Source organism: Microplitis mediator, chromosome 1 (assembly GCF_029852145.1).
Source record: "Microplitis mediator isolate UGA2020A chromosome 1, iyMicMedi2.1, whole genome shotgun sequence".
NCBI classification, from domain to species: domain Eukaryota; kingdom Metazoa; phylum Arthropoda; class Insecta; order Hymenoptera; family Braconidae; genus Microplitis; species Microplitis mediator.
Window position 1 is genome coordinate 110,365 of NC_079969.1, and position 21,216 is coordinate 131,580.

At 29.2% G+C, this 21,216-nt stretch overlaps 1 protein-coding gene and 1 long non-coding RNA gene across 5 annotated transcripts; both read right to left on the bottom strand.

Annotated features, from left to right (window-relative positions):
• Positions 1 to 8,021: 8,021 nt before the first annotated feature.
• Positions 8,022 to 9,829, bottom strand: LOC130668077 (uncharacterized). Of its 3 annotated transcripts, XR_008989950.1 has the most exons (4): positions 9,719 to 9,763; positions 8,884 to 9,625; positions 8,526 to 8,808; positions 8,022 to 8,195 (listed from the first exon to the last, which is right to left on the bottom strand). It is a non-coding gene; the product is annotated as an uncharacterized LOC130668077 (long non-coding RNA). The 3 variants fall into 3 exon arrangements; XR_008989952.1 differs by having other exon boundaries at positions 8,022 to 8,808; positions 9,763 to 9,829; XR_008989951.1 differs by having other exon boundaries at positions 8,022 to 8,808.
• Positions 9,830 to 17,937: 8,108 nt separating this feature from the next.
• On the bottom strand, positions 17,938 to 21,012 carry LOC130670165 (uncharacterized). 2 transcript variants are annotated; one of them, XM_057473416.1, is made up of 7 exons: positions 20,871 to 21,012; positions 20,456 to 20,676; positions 20,137 to 20,333; positions 19,493 to 19,634; positions 18,583 to 18,698; positions 18,260 to 18,491; positions 17,938 to 18,190 (listed from the first exon to the last, which is right to left on the bottom strand). In XM_057473416.1, exons 2-7 carry the CDS (start codon positions 20,673 to 20,675, stop codon positions 18,069 to 18,071), a joined length of 1,029 nt encoding a protein of 342 aa, XP_057329399.1. In that variant the 5' UTR covers position 20,676; positions 20,871 to 21,012; the 3' UTR covers positions 17,938 to 18,068. The 2 variants fall into 2 exon arrangements, with proteins under 2 accessions (XP_057329399.1, XP_057329392.1); XM_057473409.1 differs by lacking the exon at positions 20,871 to 21,012 and having other exon boundaries at positions 20,456 to 20,766.
• Positions 21,013 to 21,216: the final 204 nt, after the last annotated feature.

Consider the following 21,216-nt stretch of genomic DNA (forward strand, 5'->3'; position numbering starts at 1 on the left):
ATTCAACACTTGTTGGCATTTTATTGCCGTCTGTTACTGCCCACAGATTTCAATCAAAGTTGAGTTTATAAATTGACAACAATTTATAAAAATGATATTATCGATTGATATTACGATCGTATCAATACAATCATACTATTTAAATGTAAATATGTCTGATTGCTGTGAACAAAAGAAATAAAATCCGTCGAATTGGATAGTAGAGAAATAAAGGAAAAGATCGAGGAAATCGCAGACGAAGCTTTCCGAGGTTTCCGAGCTTTCAGAGCTGCATAGTTTGCAATTTTAATACCAGAATTACGAAAGTCCTCACTGGCCTCTCATATCATCTTTCCTCTTCATTGTTTTTTTTTTTTTTTTTTTTCTCTCATTTTCAATAATACTTTTTCACTTCCTCATCATGTTTATGTCTCGTCTTTATACCAGTAAATTCACTGAATTTCCATCCCCATTCCCTTTAAATTTTTTTTTATTTTTTTTTTTTTTCTACTGTAGCAGTGGTGATGGTGATGGTGGTTATAGCGGTTATAGTGAATGCTCAGATGTCGCTTATTAAAAATTCTGAAAAGCTATCGAGTCAATCCTTGCATACCCTCATACTACTTTATGTACTGTACTCTTTATTCTATATATATTCTCGTCTCGTTCACTCTCGTTACCACTCGGAATTGTTGTAGTTTTTGTAATCTATCTTGATGTTTGTTTCGATTATCGTCGAAACAATATTTTTTTTTAACATGAGAATATATATGTATATATATAAATCACAGAGAAAATAAAAAAAAAAAGTTACGCATCTCGCATAAAATATTAGAATATTTTTTTATGTACTGATAAACGATAATTGGTAAAATATACATACATATATACATGTACGTGAAAATTTTAATATTTTTCGAGTATTGTTAGAGGTAGTGAAAAAAAAAAAAAATCGGTCTGTCAGTTGACCCTGCGGGCCAGCCCCAAAACTTCCCGCTGTTTCCGAGCTCGCTGAGCTCGAAAACATTATTGTGAATATATTTTCGAGCTCTTCGAGCTCGCAATTACTTTTGTATGCCATTGTTTTGTAAAAAACCATTTTTTAGCATTTCTTTCTTCCACGATATCTCGCGAACGAATTAACCGATTTTGATGGTTGAGGTGGCAATCGACGCGTTTTATCAAGTTCTAAAGCTGGTCGAATTTTGAAATTGATTTATTCAGCCGTTTTTGAGAAATTTCAAAAAAACCAAGGAAAAAATTTTTTTTGAATTCTTTCGTCAACGGTTTCTCTTGAACGAATGAACCGATTTTGATGGTTGAGGTGGCATTCGACGCGGCTTATAGAGTTTTAGAGCTGATTAGATTTTGGAATAAATCCATCGAGCAAATTAAAAGTTATCCAAATAAAACCTTTTCGAAAAAATTTTATTTTTGAAATATCTCTGAACGCACCCTACCGATTAAGTTCAAATTTATACGGCCTCAAGACATTAACAAGCCGCGTCGAATGACACCTCAACGATCAAAATCGGTTCATCCGTTCAAGAGTTATGAATATTTACATACATACATACGTACGTACGTACGTACACACATACATACACTCGGACATCATCGTGAAATTAGTCAGGATAGCTTCCTAGGACCTCGAAACGTCGACATCTGATGGAAATTCGATTTTCGTAAATCGGACCGAAACCAATAACTTCCCGAATTTTTGAAAATTTACAATTTTCTTAGCGGGAAGTTAAAAAAGGAAGGTAATATTTATTTATAGAAAATAACTGATACACTAAACTATGTTATATGTACATAGTAAAATTGTTTAAGAATTAAAAAATTTGATAAGCATATACATGCATGTAAATCTATATTAGGTAAACTGTAATTACGGCGGATTAATAATGTTAATAAAATGTAAAAATTTAAATACTAAAGGAGACTGAGTGCAAGAATTAGGGGATCAGAAAGAGAAAAATAAAGTAAATGTGGTTAATTGTATAATAATATAAGTATATGCGGTATCACATCACATGAGTTAAAGGATTAAATTGGATTACATAAAACGAGTAGGAAAATTCATAGCCAAGTAGATCGTAAAATTGTTTAAATTACCAGGTTCCCGTCAAAAGGAGAGATAGTTAGCAACGGTAGCAACTATAGACACTGACGCTGTAGATCTTGTAGACTACATAGTCTGAAGTGATCTGAAGTAGTCTGAAATGGTCTGAAAGACGAATGACGCGAATGACCAAGTAGAGAAACGAGCAAGTCTTCCGAAGAGATTTAACACTGTCGTGTTCATTTCACAGAAAACTCCTAATGCTTTTACTGTCTGTCGTGAATAAAAAAAAAAAAAAAAAAAAAAATTAAATTAAATTAAATTAAATAAAGTTGAATCAAGTTTAACTTTCGTCATTTAGTTGAAATTATTTAGAACCTCCTTTATGAGGTACCTTTTTATCTCATGAAATAAATCACTGCGTCAGTATTCTGTTGTATATACAACCATCTCGAAGACATGTAGTAAAATTAATTGAAAGAAAAAAAAATTTACAATGTAGTAAAAAAAAATGAAAAAGTCGATTAGGATATTTAGGGTAGACAAAGTCATTGTATTTCCCGACAAAGTTTTTTTTATTTTTTTTTTTAACATTTTTTTATCGCGGTGGCTTCACTTAAGGGGTTATATCCACTTGCGAGGCAGAAAAAACGCGTTTTTTTGTGAATTTTTTTCCAAGAGGCATTTTATTTTATACATTAATGGAAAAAATGTACTTAAACAGAATTTAATGTACTTTAACAATCAGCGGTTTATTTAAAAAAATATTGGATCCCCTAGCTCCTGTAGATGATCTGCGGAGAGACCTCCAAAAAAAGGTGCTTGGCGGTGAGCAAGATATCTCTGGTCCAAATTATCTGAAAACCAAAAACCAAAAATATTTAGTTTTGTAATAAATAAATACAGGTAATGATCGAAGGTCTAGTCAAAATTTTGATTTTTGACAAAATGGCGGCTGTTCAAAAAAAAAATTCAATTTTTCATGAAAATTTTTCACTTCGAAGTGGCTTAAAAAATCGAAATTATTGTCCAAAACCTTATTCCTTCGATCATTACCTGAAAAATATATCTGAGTAAGTCGTGTAAAAATTTCAAACCGATCGGTTTAGCGGTTTCGGAGAAATTTTGCTCACCGACTCTGAAAACACGGTTTTGAGATAAACGCGTTTAAAGTTTCGGGAACGATTTACACTAAATTAAAATTTTTTTTTTTCAACTTACATCGTGTCATCTATTCCAGCATCATAAGAGGAACCCTCTGCTTTGTCGTTTGCCTCCAAAATGTTTAATTGTTGTTGTCTACGAGCCATTCTCCCCTCGCGCGTCGACCCTTGCGCTATTGCGTCCGAAATTGAGATGCGCTCTGCGTCGTCTTTACTCGCGTAGGAATGAGCATTGGGTCCAAGTGATAATCCCATAGCACTCAAATAACATTTACTTGAATTAATTGAACTTTACACACTGAGAAATACACAAACTGAGCACAAACACAACTTGTCTACGTGGAAATCACTTTTAACTGATGAATTCACATATTTTTAACTTAAAATTCCTCAACATAGGTTTCAAGTATAAACTAGACCTTTTGTATTATTATTTTAGGGTCCCAAACACAATATAAGTCGAGAACAAAAGTATAGCGGCTACGAGAAATAGCTGCTACTCCGGCTCGCGCTCTGCCTACTTTCGAACGCTCGGAGACGTCCTTACTAATACGCTCATATCTCCGAAACTAATTGTCGGATCGATTTGAAATTTTCAGAGAATATTCTTGAATATATGTACATTCAAAAAATGACAAAAAAAAAAATTCGATTTTTTGAAAATCACAAGTGGATATAACCCCTTAATTTACTCTATTTCTTGAGTACTTATAAAATCAACTCCTCTCGTTAAGATCATTATTTCCTTTGCCTTTGTCGCCAGACATCAGCCTTTGGGAATCACCACTTTCTTAAATTATTATGTTTTTTTGTTTTTATCATCATAAATATATAATTACAATGTTTAGCAGTAAAAAATTAAAAAATTACGAGAAAAGATAAATTTGAAATCCGGTCCAATAGTTTGTTATTACTTATTATTATGGTATAGTAACATAAAATAATATTATTGAAAAGGAGTAAAGTCGATATGCACAAGCGCTTGAACAATCAAAGCCTCTGGTACCTACATATACTACATATACTACATATACTATATCTCATATGAAAAGGTTTAACGCTTGACGCGTTAGGGCATCCCAACGTGTCACAAGCTCCGATGAACATACTCCTTTCTCCTTTACTAGTGATGCTGCCGATACTGCCGATACTGCCGATGCTGCTATTACTGCTGCTGTTGTTGTTGCTGATACTGGTACTGGTGCTGATGCTGATGCTTCTCACTTTATCGAGACAACTACACTTGTACCCATACCAGCCTACAGCCCACACGTTATGTTGACAAGCGGCAGTGTAAATTATTAGTTTTACCTTTTTATTATAACTAATACACATACATCACACAATCACTATACCCGTTATATATTCTTACCTGTATAAATTCAATGTGTGTGTTTATTATATATATATATATATATTCGTGTACATTGAGTATTAACTGTTATTGGTGCTACAAAAATAGATCTTTGATGTATTATACGTATAAGTACACTTGACCGATTTTGTTTTATTATCATTATTATTATTACTGTTTTAATAATAAACAATAAAAATTATTAATAGTGGCCTAAAATTTTGAAAAATAATGTGTTGAAAATAAAAAATCTAATAACAACAAAATATTATTATTAATATTGTTGTTGATAATGTATATGCAGTTGACAAATATGTATAGCAATCTAAATCACAGTTGAATGAATATCAAGTAAAAATTTTTTTTTTTTGCAAAAGCATTGAGAGAGAGGCTTTGCCCAAGCGTGACGATAAACGTTTCATATTGTTCCAACTTGTGTATGCGAGACGAGTGAAATAATAGGAAAAAATAAAAAAGTGAAACGGGGTAATATACTCCGTGGTAGGAATTCTGATTGCGCAAACTGAAAACATTCTAGATGACTTAAAATTCCATTAAAAAATAAATAACGACATACACATATATATATATATATATATATATATATTCACGTGCACGAAAAACAATAAAAAATAAATGTTTCCACCAAAAGCAGATTCTCTGTAAAAAATTCGCGCCAAATACACGTTCAATATTTATTTTCTTGTAAATGATACTCAATTCTTTTTCCAAAAAAATTTTTTCTTAATTTTCAAAAATTTCCGTTACTTGGTGTGTCTTGTGATTTCAGTATTATTTTGTAAAAAAAATTGAGTATCATTTACAAGAAAATAAATATTGAATGTGTACGTGGCGCGAATTTTTTGCAGAGAATCTGTTTTTGGTGGATTTCTCTTTTTTTTTTAAAGAAATGAATTTCTCGCGAAATCGAATTGAAATCGCTCTCAAAGTAATAGGAAGACCACGGGGACGTTTTACCGTGTTTCCCGTGACCTTGGTGAACCCTAACTCCACCGTCCTTCTTACGGTATGAAATAAATTAATCTTTTTCAAAATATGTATGCATATGTGTTTGAACGTGTACTTGGCGCGAGACACGACCGTGTCTCTGGATTTAATGCAGCAAAAAATAAAAAAAGGAGATAAAAACGGATGAAAAACGATTAGAATATACGTGAAAGAAGAAGAATATTCAATTTAATTCACGAAAAAGTCCTCAGAGACATTTTAATGTTCTGAGATTAAATAACGAGAGCCTTCTCTTCCTCGTTGGATAAATTATCGAGGCTCTAATGGACCGGAAATTATTGGATTTTCCTCGTTAGAATTTACACAAATGGCTTTGTCATTTTATTCGTTTTAATCTTTTTTTTTTTTTTTCTTTTAATCCCAGTGTAGTTCATGAATTAAATATTTTACAAAGTAGTTATATATATATAGCCTTTAATAGAGTAATTAAATTAATTACATAAAATTAACTTATTATTATTATTATATATCTCAATTGTTAATAAATTTATATTATACATCTGTAATTCTTATGTCTTTTACTTTTATATACTTGTGTGAGAATGTGTGTTGATTGGACATAAATAAATCAGTATGACGAATGACTCTAGACTCTAGACTCCTTGGCAGTATAGCCGTTTAATTTGACAGACCCCAGCGTTAGCTTAATTACATTCCATACTATTCTCATTGTTATACATATCTTCAGTCCAAAGTTATAAATGCTGCTTCTGTCTGTGGTAATTTTATTCTCAATTATTGAATTAAGTGTGATTAAATATTATGTACAAATTGTTAAATTTGAAAAAATAAAAAAAAGCAAAAAAGCACAAAAGGAATAAAAACAAAAAGCCCATATTTATATTTTTAAAATATTATCTAATAATATTAAGAGCAGACATATTTCTTGACATTAATGGTGAATGAGTTTACTGAAATATATTGTTAAATATGGAATAATAATATTTATAAGTGAATTTGAATAATTGTAGTTGTTGGTCAAAGTCTAAACTCAAGGGAGATTGCACGTATACATAAGGGAATATCAGTTTCGAACGCGTATACGCGAGGGCTTTTCTGTTGGCGTTGGTTTGAGTTTGTTGGTGCCATATATATACATAATATACCATAATAAGAGAAAAGTATATAGTGTGTGAGTGAGAAAGTTAAATCGCGAACCCAGGACTATTGCCAAAGTTTTGAGATATACGAATACTTGTTTTTGTAAAATTGTGCGCAGTGCAGAGTACAGTAGTATCCTACACTCGTTCACTTTACAAACTACATAAAACGTTAAATTCAATGTTACGTAGGTTTTATAATATGTACGCCGAGCATTGATAAACGTTTGTTCATCGTAAGGTACAAAGGATTTAGATCACCTGAGCCTTATATATTATTTATACAGATATATATTTTATTTTCCCTTTTAAGTTTTATTTTTTTTTTTCAGTAATTGTTTTTGTTGTTACTATTATTTATATGTTTTGAATTTATAAATTGTTGGATTTACGATAAATGTGAAAATTGTTATCTTGAATTAGCTGTAATCTATATATAGGATATTATATGATGACAACTAAACACATTATATAATACATTGAGCAGAGAGTGTATACTCTGTATAGGATTGTGAATATTTAAGGATATTTCTTGGTGGAAATGAAGCAGCAGGCGAGTACTTTAGTATACAAGTAGCTAAATGTATACATGAAGCAGCATGAAGTAGCATGAAGCAGCAATAGCAGGCAAATTTAAACGTGAGTAGAGCCGATTAGTTCCAGAGCTTTATCGTTTAACGCGAGTTTACTGCCACCCATGATGACGTGCCGGTTAAGGGTAACTATTCCCTCGAGTTACTCTGATAGTAAAACCCACCTGTCGCCGTACACTCGAGAGTAGAGCTGCTAGCCTTCTAGCCTTTAAACCCCAAAATCACCTCATTTTTATACCACTATTCATTATATATAATATTTATCTATTTATATCAACACTAGAATTTTTATACCTGATAAACTTAATATTTTATTAACTGTTAAGTCATTGATTTTTAAGCTTTGATTATATATCAACAACAATAATAATAATAATTATGATAATTTTAGTAATTCAGTATTATACTATTTTCCGATATAAACACACGCTTGATTCTTAGACAATGGTTAAATCCCAAAATAATAAGACAATGAATAGCCTTACTTGGAAAAGTTCGGTGATGCATATATTACTGCTAGATCTTAGTCTTTCGTTTATAATTATTCGTGCATAAATTATTTATCTAAATAAATGTTGTATTTGGAATGATAAGTTGCTAAGACAAAATGATTAAGAGAATTATTCCATAATAAAATATACAACACAATAGCTTGCTTTTATAATAAAAATTAAATTATTATTATTATTATTTTAATTAATGAAATAAAAAAACATTTTGTACTATTTATATGTATACAAAGAGAGAAAGAGATAAAAAATAAATTGAGTGTACAGAAATTGGTTAAAGCACGGATAGTGTCACGGAAAAACAGCAGGTCGATAAGATTAATCCGAAAAACGTCAACATTTTTTTTTTGGACATCTCGACGAATTGGACGATACTGAAGCTACAATTCAGAAGATTGACGACCTAATGGAGGATGAGAAGTTAAGTGAAGCTCTTCAAGATTACCTATTTGTCTTTTTCTATTTTACCATTTGACTGATGAAAATATATATCATGATTTTTCGTTATAGACCAGAAAGCAATTCCGTTCCAGATTAGCAAAAGAAAATAATAATAATAATAACAACTTGCAATATTTTTCACAGGAAAAAATAATTTTTTTAACGATTAACATCGTCAATGGTAATAACGAATTTATTTGAGATTTATAGGATTAGTTTTTTGAAATATTTCATAATGATTTTGCAAGGATTAGGATCGTCAATAATGACCAGTAAGCTTAGAGATAATTACCCAAGAGTTTAGTATGTTTTGGCTTTGAAGAAGAAAGTACCAGGGTACCGAAGGTCTTGTCGTCGTCATTGTAGTTGAATAGAATGCGTGTAAAAGAGAAGGAAAGATAAAATTCATGGTAAAAATTTCATCGAGTTTGTGCTAGCTGGCTTTTCCATTCTCTATCTCTTTAATTCTCATATAGCATTTGGTTTATATATCCCTTTGTATGACGAATGGACGGTAGTCCCCTTGTGACCTCTGTTTGTGAAGTTTATCGCCGCCCTTTTCATGTTCAAAGTCGCTTAAAATGGTGCAAAAAATTATATATTATATTACTTTTATTAGAAAAGCTAGAAAAATTAATAAATCAACTTACTCAAGTTTGAGCCGGTTGTTATATAATAGTACAGATTGTATCTGAGCTGTGATAATATATGTTGCTACGATCAATATGATTTTTATTTATTAAAATTTAAAAAAAATCTCAAGCAATTGGTTTTATTTCTCTTTGTTTACTTATATTCGATGATATAATTTATTTTGGTAGTTATTGGCGTGGATAGAGAACGGAAATTTAATATATACTGATAGTGAGATTCACCGAGAAACGCATATTATATCACAGAGAAATATAGGTGGGTGCATGAGTAACTTTGTTGGCAAGTTTTCAGCAAGCTTCAGAATTTTAGTAATACAGAGAATAATAGCAAGTCTCAGATGGCGGGTGACAGGTACACATCAACTTTTTAAAACAATGACGGCTATTGTCTGTTCTGGATTAAAGACGTCCAAATTTTAACGTCGTAGTACAACATATTAGTATATGTATATATACTTATAAAAAATTGAGATAATATGTATTGAAGGTTAGGTAAATAAATTTCTAGAATTACGTTAAGGCCTCACATAAAAAAAAATAAATAAATAAATAAAAATATATAAACTATATATAATATATTTTTTTGTAAATAAAATTTGCTTGTAATGCGATTTATCGTAATATTTAAGTGACAAGAGACAAGTCCTTGTATTAGCATAGTCCTGACTAAGCATAAATACTCCCCAGTCCCCATTGCAGATACTTCAATATAATACAACATACTTGTATATTCTTTGTACTGGAAATAATATATTAAATATGTATTAAAATGTGTTATAGTAATAGATGAAATAAATAGTAGATTTAATTTATACTGATATAATATTTATACTTAGTATTATAATGAATAAACATTGTGATGATATACACACTTACAATACAATATAACTGCTTATTAGAACACGAAATCGTGTTGTATCGGGCTGCGTTGGGCACATCGAGATACTGTTAAACTGACATCTGATTGGTTTAAGATTTAAAAAGTACCCAATAAAATAATTTTTTTATTAAACCAGCTGACGTTTTATAAGCCAATGAAAATTAATCATTTTGAACGGTCTCTAGTGTCTTCTGGGTAAATTAAAAAAAAATTATTAAGGGCAAGTTAGTTTTTATCACAACTCAGACTCGGTATCATTGTTCATTTTTTTATTAAATTTATTACAATAAAAGACATAATTAATTTAATTATTGAGTGAATCGTGTTAATGTAATAATAGTTAAATGAGTGAATAAGTAAAGTTGATAAAAGTGGAAAGTTAGAAAAAAAAAAAAAAAAAAAAAAAAGTTTGAAAGTGTTATGTGTATTATTTTAAACAAGTGAATAGTTGAAGTAATTAAATCCTCATTGTATAGATTACAATGTAAAATCTACTATATATATGAGGTAAGTCACTATTATTTAATCGTCAAGTAAATAAAAAATAATAATCATTGGGTCAATTAGTTGGGTTTCTCATAAGTTATTATTGTATTTATATATAAACATTTGCAGATTCTAATATCATTGATATAATATATAAAAAATCAATATTAGGTTAAATACATATTATTTATCTGAAATAACCTGACTAACTAATAAAAATATTGAAATATCAGTGGAATTGTTAAGTTTTAATAATTAAAATAATTTTTGGCAAACATCTTGATAGTCTTTGTAACTGTTACATAGACCACTATATATGTTATTTAATATTCCAAGCTTATTATAAAAATGTTTATGCAGTCGTTATGAGAATTTCCTTGTTAAATTTATTTAACTTATAAAATGTGTCCAACTGACAAAATTAAAATACTTGTTTCAATTAAAACGTACGTGTCCTACTCCTACTGGAGTTTATTGCTAAAATGCTAAAGCTGGACGGGACGTGGCAGTGGTGCCAGCGACACAGTAGTGGATGACTAAACTCTATATACTTTTCTGTTACTACTACTACTACTACTCCGCCTTATGTTGCTACTTATTTCTTCTCTTTCTCTTTTACTGAAACTTTAATGGAATTGCATTTACTTAAAATTTAAAGCTCCGGCAACCCGCGTTCCCGCGTGCGTCTACTTGATCATCATATATATAATATATACCTTATCGCCGTTGCTATTGCCGGCGCCGTTCTATGATGATGCCAAAAAAACATGCCAAAGACATGCAAACTTAACAAAAGTTAATGAAAAAGACGATTTTCAAAATTTTTTTTCATTTCAAATTTAAATAACTTTATTGTCCAAGTTTATATACATCTATATATATAAATTTAAATACTAACATTATTGAGTTAAAACTTTTAAATAATTTTAATTCGACGATAAAAGCAGATTTATGTGAGCTAATCTTGTATGCATGTCCCGAATATCTCATTTATTCTCATTGACCCGGTATACGAATGTCATATCTTATACGTGTGTCTTATGCTCAATATAATGTTATGTATATCATTAGTTATATAATTTTACATGAAATTTTAAACTTTTAGTATATACATAATATTTTATGAATTATTATAATTATCACTATTTATTTTTAATTATTATTAATTTAATGGATAAATTATTTTCGAACGATCAGTCAGCAGCAGCAACAGCAGTATAGCAATTTAAATAAAACGATGATAGTTAATAATCTGTGGTATAGTAGTATCTTTCTAGTTGAATAAACTAAGAGGTTTTTAGGCAGCAAGAACACTATAGTCTATTAAAACAAATGAGTTATTAAATAGATGATTTAACGCTTAAATTCAATCATGCGTAGAGATATGATGCGGTTATTATATATATCCTTTAAAAGACTCCGTCATCTGGTCACCCTTGTCGTTTTTATATATCCAACACCAGTATATACACACACATATATATATATATATAATGATACATCCCTCCTCCTTTTGCTCTTTTACAACCAGTTATTTACCGACTCCTTCTCATTATCCTCCCTCGAGAGATATACTCCTTCAATCTGTATACTAATGAGGGTTTTCACTCAAGTTTCTAACATAAAGAAAGAAAAACATACTTTTATCATAATATACAAAATTTTTTTTAACTCATTTTCTATCACGATAAGAAATATAACTATTCTACCAGTAATAAACTTTAAATATATATATATAAAATGAATCCTTCAACAAATTTTTCAGAAACAGCTGCGAAAAACATTCAAATATCGAAAAATTTCAATCAATTCGCTAATGCAGCTCCAATATCAAACTATATACACTTATTTACATTTGCCATATATATCTTATTTTTGAGTGGTTTGTTGTTAAAAAAAAAAAAAAAAATAAAACCAAGATAGTAAACAGAAAAATAAAATGATGAATGTTTAGAACATAAATTTAAAAAATGCATATAAGGAGACACTTTTACAACCAACTTTTATATTAGAGTTATATCAAAGACATTTTGCCGTGAATGATATTGTCTTTATTCGTTTCTTTTTGTATAGTGTATGTATTTTTTTTCTTCTTCTCTGAGAGGGTAGTGTTTATTGAAAAGTCAATAAGACAATAACCTTGATTATATTTTTTATTTTCGTTTTTTACCGTTCTCATGATTTTTTTATATACATTTGTTATTTATTTATTTTTTTTTTTTTCTAAATAAAAGTGTTTTTTATTTTATTACAAGAAAAATAATTCTCACTTACTCTATGATATGAGTGAATAATAATAAACAAGTATTTTTACAATCTGTTATTGTATAAAGCAAAATAGGGGTAGCAGGTATTTCTAAGTAAAATAGCACTATCTTGGTAACACATCTGTCCAAGGGTTATACATACTTTGACTGCGTCACAATAGGTCACAGGAAGAGTTATCTCTTTGTTTAAAGTTGTCTAGACTACATATATATATATATATATATATATATAGATAGAAAAAGAGAGAATACGGACCATATAGATGTACATAAGAATGATGAGGTATAGTATGAGGAAGAATAATGATGATGATGATGAGGGAGCTAAAGTGAAAACTACTGCAGACGTCTTAGCATAGTTCGAAACCTAGTCCTCCGTTCGTTCTATTACATCTAATAAGTTCCTTCGACCAAGTTTCTAACAACATACTCACTTGCACCACAATCTCTAAATCTTTATCTCTTTCTCACTTTAATGTTGTGTAAATACATTTTGATTGCTGTTGGGTGTCATCATTGTTGTGGTAGTTGTCATCAAGTATTTTCGAGTGATAAAATTGTAAATTTTACCAATTTTCTCAAACACTTTATCAATGAATTATATAAAATGCTGATTTAAATACTACTGGATATGCACACATACCGAGATCAGTATACAGGTTGGCATACACGGGAGATTAAGTCTTATATAATATACACAACATAACTAAAAATGTAGTTTGTCGATGAGACTTAATATCTTAAGATAATTAGCTCTATAAATTAAAATAATAGGAAAACTAGCACATATATACGATATGTACGATTGTATTTTATATGAATAGAATCTAAGCCGATAGTATACATAAAAAATACATTGTAATTATAAACTTTATAACCTCAAGTTTTTAGAATTGTAGTTGCTACTTTTGATTCATATAATTTAGCTGCTACTCCTATTATATAAGTCTAATGTATAATTGAGTAATTGCAATAACTCATGAGTTATCTATCCAGCGACTATTAATAAACTCTTTGTTTTAAAATGCTAATTAGCATAATTATTTAACTATCAATTTTATTCATCTATTATTAAAAAAAATATCATTGTGTTATAGAGATTATGATTATATTCACTGTTTTTGAATAAATTTAAAAAAAAAAATATACACTAACCTCTGAACTTTAGACTATGATTATTGAATATTTGCTAATGGATATTATATCAATTTTGTGGATGTGCACGGAGCGAAAGTGCTATGTGCGGTTCAGTGATTATGGATTACCTCTACCAACCTGGTAGACGAAAATCAGCGCAAGAGATAACACGTTTCAGTGTTTATATACCAACGGTATAGTGTACAGTAACATATTAGAAGTAAATTCGAATAACAATAATATTTTTTGTTCATTATGATGTCCTCCAGCAGGAGAAACTCCAAAATGTATGAGAATAAATGAGGATGACACTATCTTTGCATTTTTATGAAAAATGCCCCGTAACTTTTGTTCTCAAAAGTTTCCCTGGCTAAATTTTAAGTTCATTTCATTCTCCATTTTGATAATTTCTATAATATCCTGTCCAAAAACATTAAATTTATCAAGCACACTCGTGAGGAAAACTTTAAAAGACGATCTTTATCGACTATTTTCCATTTCTCTATTCTCGAAGAGAAATACGAGATTCAAAAAATTATAACATATATCGACAATAAAGTTTTCGAGCTTCTTGAGCTTGAAAACAGCGGCAAGTTCAGGGCTGGCGCGCAGGGTCACCGGTTTCCAGATTTTTTTTCTTCATTCTATTTCCTTTATTATCATTGAAAGTATATATTTTATTATTTTTAATTTTCGCACGGTTATTTAATTATTAAATTACAATATATATTTATAAAAAAAAATAAAATTTTTAGTAACACACGATAAAAAAATTTTGTTAAAATTTTTACAACTAAACTACTTACGTTTATCATATACGTGACTAATATAAAAACCATACGTTGCGGAAATTCCGTCGTCGTCGTTGTTGAACTCATCGTGGTGACATATACCATAATATATAATATATCGACTCGTCCCGTCATCTCCAGTCTACTGACAACTTTTTTCTTTCTCGTTTTTATTAATTTTTTTTTTTTTTTTCGCATTCTCGGTGGTTTCTTGTGAATCAAGTCCACTGAGAAAAATATCTCGGTTGCGAATTAATCGGCCGTACAATACGTCAACGCCAGAAAATAAGTGGTTCGTACACGAAAAATCCGACAAAATTTTTCGAGCAGTAGTTGGAAGAGATGGACGAAAGACGCGCTTAGAATAACTTAACTTTATGTATTATGTGTATATTCAATATTCAATAGATGTTGAATGACAGTTATTTAATTTTTTAAAAAAATTCCAAATTTTAAAATGATTTTCAACAGGATGTAACTCGTAGAAAAATAGTCGTACATGAAAATAATGCATGCATATATGAACTTGAAAATTTTTTTTACGCACGACTCCGTAGTATTCTTAAGAAAACCACAGAAATAAATTTTCTGAATTTTTGCTTGTCTTAAGAACGGTCTACGGGCTTCAATACATTTTTTTTTTGAGAATTTTAGTTATACTTCATTCAGTTATACTATAGTTTATAAATATATGTGTAGATGAATTTTATTTTTTTTTTTTTATTAAAAAAAAAAATATTTTTTTCATTGTACAAACGTTTTAAACTTCAGGTATATATAAATATTTTAAATTTTACATATGTAGGTATATACACGTATATAATACGTATATGTATCATCGATATTAGTTGATTGGTCGAAATTGATAGGAATTGACAGGAAAATTTTACCATCGTCATTATCAAAATGTTTAGTTCAAGTAGAGTCGTTTTGGTGTATTTTCGCGGCTCCGTAACTGGAAATGATTAAATACCATCTGCATCTGCTCATCTTTACCATTTTTCGTTATTACTCATTTTCTAACCACTGGCTATTATATGTCTATACTATACTGGTATACTCCTACTGGATGGTTCCATATAAACTTAACCCACGTACACATGGATGGATTCTCGACTAGTGATGCAAGTGATACTTCCGGTTTTGACGGATTGCAAAATCTCACTTATTCAACAGTGTGGCTATCCAGGTGACTATAAATACTAGACCGAGCGACCGCCTACCCGCCCAAATGCATCATGGGTGAAATTTGAAATATTGCCGATGCAAACTGGGGTGGCAGGTGTTACCGGAGTTACCCTAATTGCGCGTACGATGTCTTCTGGAAATTGATGAGCTACGACACTTATTTTTGGGATCATGGAAATGCGCCTCAGAACAAGTATGCTTTCCCGGTCGTCAACCAATATACACACTTATATATATATATATGTCATATACATGCCGTTGGCTAACATACAAAATTTATAAGTATTGCCGTCAAGATAATTTTTACCAAAGGTTTTTATTTCTTTTTACGTTAATCCAAAACAATTTTATACGGTTGTCAGGTACATACTTTTAACTTGGCTGTAAGTAACGTCACTTTTTGTATTAAAAAAAAAAAAACTACTCAACGAAGAAATAATACCATCGTCGTTTGCTCGTTTAGCGCAGTAGTTTAAGAAATCGAGGATGGAGACGTGGTCAGTGATGGAAATAATAGACCGTGTGCTGCGACTGCTGTGCGACTATATTATAATACCATCAATAACGAAATCATTGAAGGCTAATGAAATATATATATATAGTTGAAATTGTCGTTGAATATCCCCGATAAAATGAGATTATTTGCAGAAATTTATTTCTCAAACTGTGCTGTATGAAAAAGAAAAAACAACCCGTAGCAGAAGTTAGTGCAAGCAGTAGACGTGAAATCGGATTACTCGGTTTGTGGTTTGTTCCAGTAGTAGGCTTCCAGGCTTCTACTTTACTTTTACAAACTCCATACAGATCTATGTATAATACCTATTAGTATACTTGCTGTGGACTTTATTTTCGAAATCTTTCTAAAACTTTTAGAAAATATAATATATACATACCATTACACTGTACTAAATTTTTCACTATATATTGTCAATAAATGTAAATAACAAAAATACAAATTATTATAATACTTGATTAACATTCTTCTTGACATTTTAATTATTTTATTTAAAAATTGAGAAAATATAGGATTCACATCTGTTGTTGGTCGTGAGATGCATTACGAAATTAAAGATAGGTATATAATATATATATACATATACATGGGCGACCTTTTCTAAATACATACAAAGAATAAAAGAAAGAGATGTAAAGTAAAAAAATAATAAATAAATAAAGCAGACATGGTAGTTGTAGCTTAATTCGTGGAAACCGCGTCCTCTCACCGTAAACCAAAGAAATGAGAGTTTTAAATGAAAGCAACAAAACTCTTTTTGCCCAGCGTTCCGCTTCCGCAATTTCTTCTTATTCTTTTCGTGATATAAAAATATATATATAACTTTTTAAAGAAAAGACAACATTTGATATTATATAGATATATATATAAATGATAAAAGTTTTGGATAATATAATTACTTTTTTCATAATATAAATATTATATTTTTTTTTTCTGTGTATAATATAATCAAGAATTATGAATATAATTAGGGTAAACCCTTTCCCTAATAGCTCATCAGGATCATATACGAGCGACTTTTATGTTTTGGTCATTACTGCCATTACCACCCGCATGGAAATATATATATGCGGAAAATATATGCAAAAATATATGTGACATATATTTAACATATATAAAAATATATTTCAAATATATGGTACATATATGTAGACATATTTTTTTTTTGCGCGAAAATATTTATCGATTATATTTACACATGTATGTTACAACTAATGTCAACTATATGTGTGCATATAAGTATAATTATATTAATACGTATAATCTCGCATATATGCACGCATTTATGTACAAATATAAGTTTGCCTATATGCACACATATGATCTCGCATATATGCACGCATTTATGTACAAATATAAGTTTGCCTATATGCACGCATTTAAATAGACATATCGGTGTACGTATATGTTCACATTTAAGTACGCATATAAGTTCGCATATATGCACGCATTCAAATGGACATATATGCGAACTTATATGTTCACATTTAAGTACGCATATAATCTTGCCTATTGGCTAGCATATAAGTGCACCTTTAATTTTGCATAAAAGCACGCATTGAAATACATACATAAACTTACATATAGTGTAGATATAAATAGGTATGTCTATATATATAAATTAATGACTGTTAGCATTTTAACTTATATTATTAGTTAAATAATTTTTAATTTATATTTAAACTTTAATAATAGTAATTTTATTTATTTTGTTATTTTTTACTTAAAATACAAAGAAAAGTAACATATTATTAATAAGATATAGTATTATATAAGTAAAGTATCTGTTTATCAAAAGTGTTAAAATTGCAGCAATTAAAATTATAAAATATTCTGAATTTAAAATAATAAGTTTCGAGCTTCAAAATCATCAATATCATTTGTTTATGATATTTTGAATATCTTTCATCCAAAAAGTTTTAATTTTGAGCATTCTCGTTTCTTGGCTTCATTTTTCGTCTTAATGAGCTCATTTTAACATTCAAAGCCGTATTGATTTTTGTGTCGTCATAGTTTTTTTTAAATTTTTTTCTCACAGTATCTGTAAAAATAATTTTTTATACTACATTACATTTTTCTTATGTTAAATTGAAAAATTAATTAATATTACATTTGATGGCTTCGAGAATTGCAGGATCTAAACCTTGATGTTGAGTCGGATTATTAGGATCCTTGCTGATTCTTGCTTTTCCTCCTTTTAGATTACTTCGCAACAGTGTATCCATTGGCACGATCGCAGTAAGCAAAACAACTGCCATTGCAGTGCAGCGACCTTGAGATTGGGCACATTCCCATTGCTCTTCAGTAATTTTGATACCACTACCACGTCTTCCAACTTCAACCTACAAATTCCGTAGAAATAATATATATTTCAAATTTGAATGCTTTTTTAATAATTAATATAAACTTTTTGTTTCAATTAGTAAGACGAACCATTTTTGGGTTGTTTTCATCATCAGTATCAGACTGATTTTGACGTTGACTTTGAATGATATCATTTCTCATATTTTTAAGCTCCGCTAATATTTGTAAAGCGACATCATTTTGATCTACAATTGAAATAGAATATATTACAATATTTTGTAATCAGATTATCAACTTTTAATTTGACTATAATTTTAAATAACTCTTTCAAGATAACACAGAAAATGTTCAATTATTAATTTGTTGAGTCAAAAGAAGTTTATTTATTTGAAATTTTTCTGATAATTTTAGATTTATATATTATTTTTTGTTTTGTCAATTAATATATTTAAATATATAATTGCAAATTTTTTAAATAGAAAACGAAAAATAATTAATAATACTTAAAAACTTTTAATTGAGTATCCCAGTACCCAATGACAAAACAAGGGAACCAATATTAGATTAATAATATCAATACATAGCCCCGTTACATGGTTACTAAAAACTGTATTTATGAAAAGATAAACAATTTTTCCATATTTTTTTATTTACATTTATAAGTATTAATTCCACTGAAAATAAATATTACTAAAACATTTTTGAACCCAATAATTAATGTAATTAAATTATTAAATTTAATTCTTTTATACGAAAAATCAAATACAATTATTATTGATATAATTTACCTTCTAATATTATGTACATTTCAACAAAAATTGACTAATTATCAACTATTACCAATAAATAAAAACTTTTTTGCCATATTTAAATTTCCATCATAACTGAAGCAGTTATTAACATATGAAAACAAAATTTGAATGAAAAAAAATAAAATGTGTATAAAAATTATAGTCAATCCAGAAATAATCCATATAAAAATACACTTTAATTCAATGTTTATCTTGCTTGGAAATATACTGAAAAAATTTTATTTTACCATTACGTGAACCGAATAAAGTTCTAGGCCGTGATACATCCGCATTATCCATTCCATGTACCGGTGTCTTTTCAGATCTTTGATCGCTATCGTCTGAACTTGGATATTCGTCACCCGAAGACCTTACATTTCCTTTTTTAGACTGATAAATAAAAATATATTTTACGTTTCATTGAAATATTTTTTTTTTAAATAATATAAATTTGTTGTTTTTAAACGGTTATTCTTAATAATTAAATTTATGGGAAAATTTAAGAGTCGAGACGCAAATACCAGTATATTACACACTAAGGGAGGACAGAACAACATTCCGACCCGCGTGGATGACTGCCTACCCGAGCCGAGGGCGATTGGGATTGGGATGCCATACTGTCCTCCCTAGGTATGTATACGATTTTTCACCAAATCTGCACCTGGAAGTTTAAATTTTCGCCTCAGTTTGTTAGAAGAATGACACATGCGCTAATTTTTATCATTTATTTGCTCATAAAAGAAAGAAAAGACTTTCTTTCCTCTAAACAGGGCAGGAATTTAAACTTTCGGTGCAGGTATGGTGAAAATAAATATTTCGATGTTCTACTTTTATATTAATATATAATACAAATTATATTGTTGAAGTGATAATTATTATAATTGATACATACTTTGCTGTTACTTGGAACATTTTCATTACTTTGTTGAAAAGTTAAGTTTGATGCACGAGCAGTACTGTCATCGGGGAGGATTAAATCATCATTTTCTTTATTTGAAAATTGTTTTTCATTTGATCCATTTATATTTTTTGGCGATTGGATGCCATTATAATAGGTAGAAAATTTTTTTTCTAGCACAGCGATACTACCTATTTGAATAAATTAATGTAAATTTAAATTAGATCAAAAATTAAGGGTTTGAATTTTTAACTGTTGTTCTGAAAGTTAATAATTCCAGAAATTTAATTTCTCATCAATGAATAATACTTACTAGATACTTCTGTAACCAGACCGTCATAGCATTCCCAACCACCAGCTGGCATTTTTTTACCTTTTCGCCATTCAATGACATAGCTTTCTGCAGGATTACACTTTTCATTTTTAAAATCTTCATAATTGAAGTTAATAATCCATTCAGTCGGTATTCCGACAGTGTATTTGTCTTTATCTTCACCACTTACCCATTTTACTAATGCAAACAATTGCGTCATCCTACGGAAAAAAACCATATTATGAGGGTTAGTACAAATCACATAAAAATTATTAATGCGATTTCTTTAGTTTAATAATAAATTAATGTACTTCAATCATACACAATGAAATAAAAAATTAAAAATACCAGCATACAAAAAGTCATATATTTATTTATATAAAGAAAACAAGATATTTAAATTTTTAATACTTACTTTCGTTGCTGCTTATATTTATGTTATATTATCATTGATAAATTTAAACGAATAAAATATAAATGAAAATAAATAATAAAACACAACGCAATACCAGACTTTATAAAAATATTTAATCGTCGAGAAATTCCTGTAATGTCTTTTCCTGCCAAGTACTTAGGCTTGATACTCAACCGACGCTACAGCATTTAGTCAGTTTAGAGGTTAATAATCATATCTATATATAAGTAACACTATTATTCAAATTGTTTTTTTTTATAAAAAAAGATAAATAAAATTTTTCTCTATAATGATTAAAATTAATACTGTAAATTATCAGCTCGATTATTATAATTTTCAAAATTAT